General features: G+C 63.7%; 1 protein-coding gene across 1 annotated transcript; it reads right to left on the reverse strand.

Annotated features, from left to right (window-relative positions):
• Positions 302-1,669, reverse strand: HSPB1 (heat shock protein family B (small) member 1). Its single transcript, NM_001007518.1, has 3 exons — positions 1,300-1,669; positions 579-642; positions 302-491 (listed from the first exon to the last, which is right to left on the reverse strand). The coding sequence occupies exons 1-3, from the start codon at positions 1,667-1,669 to the stop codon at positions 302-304; spliced, it is 624 nt and encodes a 207-aa protein (NP_001007519.1).

A 2,993-nucleotide genomic window follows, 5' to 3' on the forward strand; every position in this document is an offset into this window, starting at 1 on the left:
CTCTCCCTCAACAAGGGACTGGAGGGCAGGGCTGTGCCCTGTGATGGACGCAGCACGCACAGGGGCCAGCACAGGGCTTGGCACACAGGAGGCCCTCGGCAAACGTGATGAGTGCGTGAACCAGGAGTGACGCCTGAGCCTCCACAAGCACACCAGGGTCTGAGACAGTGGCGGGCAGTTGCTTTGAACTTTATTCGAGAAAAACAGAAGGTAGACGTATCAAAAGAGCACAGAGAGTTGGCAGGTGGGGATGGCTGGTGCGGGTTTGGGCGGGGGGCGGTGAGCAGCAGGGCGAAGGCCTTTACTTGGTTCCGGGCTTTTCCGACTTTCCAGCTTCTGTGCCCCCAAGCTGGGCCCGCGCCTCGAAAGTGACAGGGATGGTGATCTCTGCCGACTGGGTGGCTGGCTTGGGCAGCGGGGCCTCCACGCTGAGCGTGCCCTCAGGGGACAGGGAGGAGGAGACCTGGGTGGGGTCCACACCGGGGGGCAGCCTGGACAGGGAGAGGCAGGACAGGAGTGACCCACGGTGCGTCCCTGGGCCCTCCCCACCCCCCACCCCACCCGGAGCCAGGACTCACGTGTATTTTCGAGTGAAACACCGGGAAATGAAGCCGTGCTCATCCTGCCGCTCCTCGTGCTTGCCTGGGTGGGGGAGGGAGGTCAGAGGAGGCCTGAAGGGGCCGGCGCTCCCGCTGGCCCACAGCCAGCCGAGCCCCACCCGGTGGCCAGAACGCTTGCCAGGAGAGGACTAAGGGATGTGGGTACCCCAGACCTGTCCCGGGACCTCAGAAGCTTCTGGAAAGTTCGGTTCCAGGAGTCTGGGGCTGGGGCGTGGGGCAGCAGCCATGGGCACGCACACACGCCCCCTCCGAGGACCTGGACTAGGGATGGGGAGGAAGTGCGTGCGTGTGCGTGCGCGTGTCGGGGGAGGGGGTCGCCCTTGCCACACCAACTGCAGGCCGGGGGCCGGGGGCCGGGGGGGGGCGGCGCGGCGCGGGGAGACCTGGTCCCTCGCGGATGGCGTTGGGGCTGAGGGCGTCTCCGCTGGAAGGGGGCGTTTCTTCCCTGACTGGAGAGCTTTTAGGGCCAAAAGATCCCTTAGGACTTAGGAGCACCCCCCCCAAAGTCCAGGGAAGCAGGCACAGGCCAGGGGCAGGGCGAAGAGGCCAGGCCGGCTCCCCGGGCTCTGGCCCCGTCCTCGGCTAAGTTTCCATTTTCCAGGGCTCCTCCCCGGAAAGAGCGCGAGAGGCAGCGCGGGAGGGGCGGGGGGTGGGCGCGTCCCGGTCCCCGGGGGCTCACCCGTGATCTCCACCACGCCGTCCTTGGTCTTGACCGTCAGCTCCTCGGGGGCGAAGTGGTTGACGTCCAGGGAGACGCGCCAGCGGTCGGCAGTCTGCTGGATCTCCGAGACGCCGCTGCTGAGCTGCCTGCTGAGCAGGCGGCTGTAGGCGGGCGCGGCCACTGCGGCGGGGCCCTCGATGGCGGGCGGGGGCAGCGGGCGCACGTAGCCCGGCCAGCCGCTGTGGCTCAGCCACTGCGACCACTCCTCGGGCAGCCGGGGCAGCCCGAAGGCCTGGTCGAAGAGGCGGCTGTGGGCCGGGTACCAGTCGCGGAAAGGGTCCCAGCTGGGGCTCCGCAGGAGCGAGAAAGGCACACGGCGCTCAGTCATGCTGGCTGCGCTGGCTGGACGCGTCCGGCTGCGGCTGGGAGAAGGGGAGTTAGTGTCGGTGGGCCGAGCCCGCAGCGCTTTTATAATGGGCCAGCCGGGTATTTTTAGCAGGCGGTGTTTCAGGTCTCTATTAATGGCAATGACTGGCTGGGGGCAGCCCCTCCCCCTGCATTCCCCCAACTGCATACCGGGGCGCGGGGCGGGGCGAGGGAGGCCCTGCCCACATCTGGAACCTTCTCCTGTTTGAGAAAACAAATGACTGTAGCCCCGATGCTGGTGCAGTGCCCGCTGCCTAACACTGGCAGATTTCGGCGCTAAAGCGCTGGGCCGCAGCCTGTGGACAGTCCTGGCTTTTTGTGCAAGAGGACAAAGCCGAGGGAGTGGTCGCGCTGCTCGGGGCCACACAGCAGGGACTGGCAGAGCAGGGAGATGGACCACAGGGTGTCTGTGAAATAATGGCTTAAGAAGCAACATGGTGAGGAGTGTGGGCCTGAGAGTCCAGACTGTGTGAGTTCACATCCTGGTCCTGCCACTCACTGGATGAACTTGTACAAGTGAGAGTCTTTGTGCCTCAGTTTCGCCACCGGGAAAATGGGGGTGATGATGATGACAATGCTTCCGTCCCTGAGTTGGTGTGAGGATTCGGCAGCTTAATGCGAGTGAAGGTTTTAGTCCAGGGCCTGGTGGGTGACCGTTACTGTCAGCCACCTGGAGTTGCAGGGCACAGACGGAGGAAGCGGAGCTCAGAGGCAGCAGCATGTGGACGTTTGGGCGATGTCCCCCGGACCCCCTAGTAGGGGAGACCCAGACCAGAAACCCTGAGGCCTAGTGTTGAAAGGGGGTCAGGAGGGAGGTTATTGTCAAAACTCCCCATTGTATCCACTTTGCCTTGAGCTGGGGACAGGGAACCTGAGATGCAGCGGCCTTGAATCTAGTCTGGGCTTTGGCTTGGGCCAAGGCCCCTCCTTTCCCTTTTTACAGATTATGACCTCAGAGCCCTTTTGTTTAGCATTCCCACAGCACAGAGGGAGAGGGGCTCTAGGCAGTGCAATTCCTGCACACTTGCTGGGAGCCTGAGGCCTGCTCCTTGACCCCACCTCCTGGGTGAGCACCTGTGGGATCCAGGCCTCCACTCCCACCTCCCGTAGGGTCTGGCCACAACCTTGGCGTTCTCTCTTTCTCATTGCCCTGACTCCAGTCCAGCCTGCCTTCTCTGACTTGCATCCTGTTATCCCTCCTTTTCAGATGAGGAAACCGAGGTCCAGAGGGATTAAGTGCCTGGTCCACCGTCTCCTCTGAGACACGACAGAGTAAGATTCTTGCC

Source organism: Sus scrofa, chromosome 3, assembly GCF_000003025.6.
Source record: "Sus scrofa isolate TJ Tabasco breed Duroc chromosome 3, Sscrofa11.1, whole genome shotgun sequence".
NCBI classification, from domain to species: Eukaryota; Metazoa; Chordata; class Mammalia; order Artiodactyla; family Suidae; genus Sus; species Sus scrofa.

Coding starts and splice junctions, on each gene's coding strand:
- HSPB1 (NM_001007518.1), bottom strand. CDS start 1,669: ATGACTGAGCGCCGTGTGCCTTTCTCGCTCCTGCGGAGCCCCAGCTGG. Junction 643..1,299: donor CGGCGTGGTGGAGATCACGG/GTGAGCCCCCGG, acceptor TCCCCCACCCAG/GCAAGCACGAGGAGCGGCAG. Junction 492..578: donor TGTTTCACTCGAAAATACAC/GTGAGTCCTGGC, acceptor CTCCCTGTCCAG/GCTGCCCCCCGGTGTGGACC.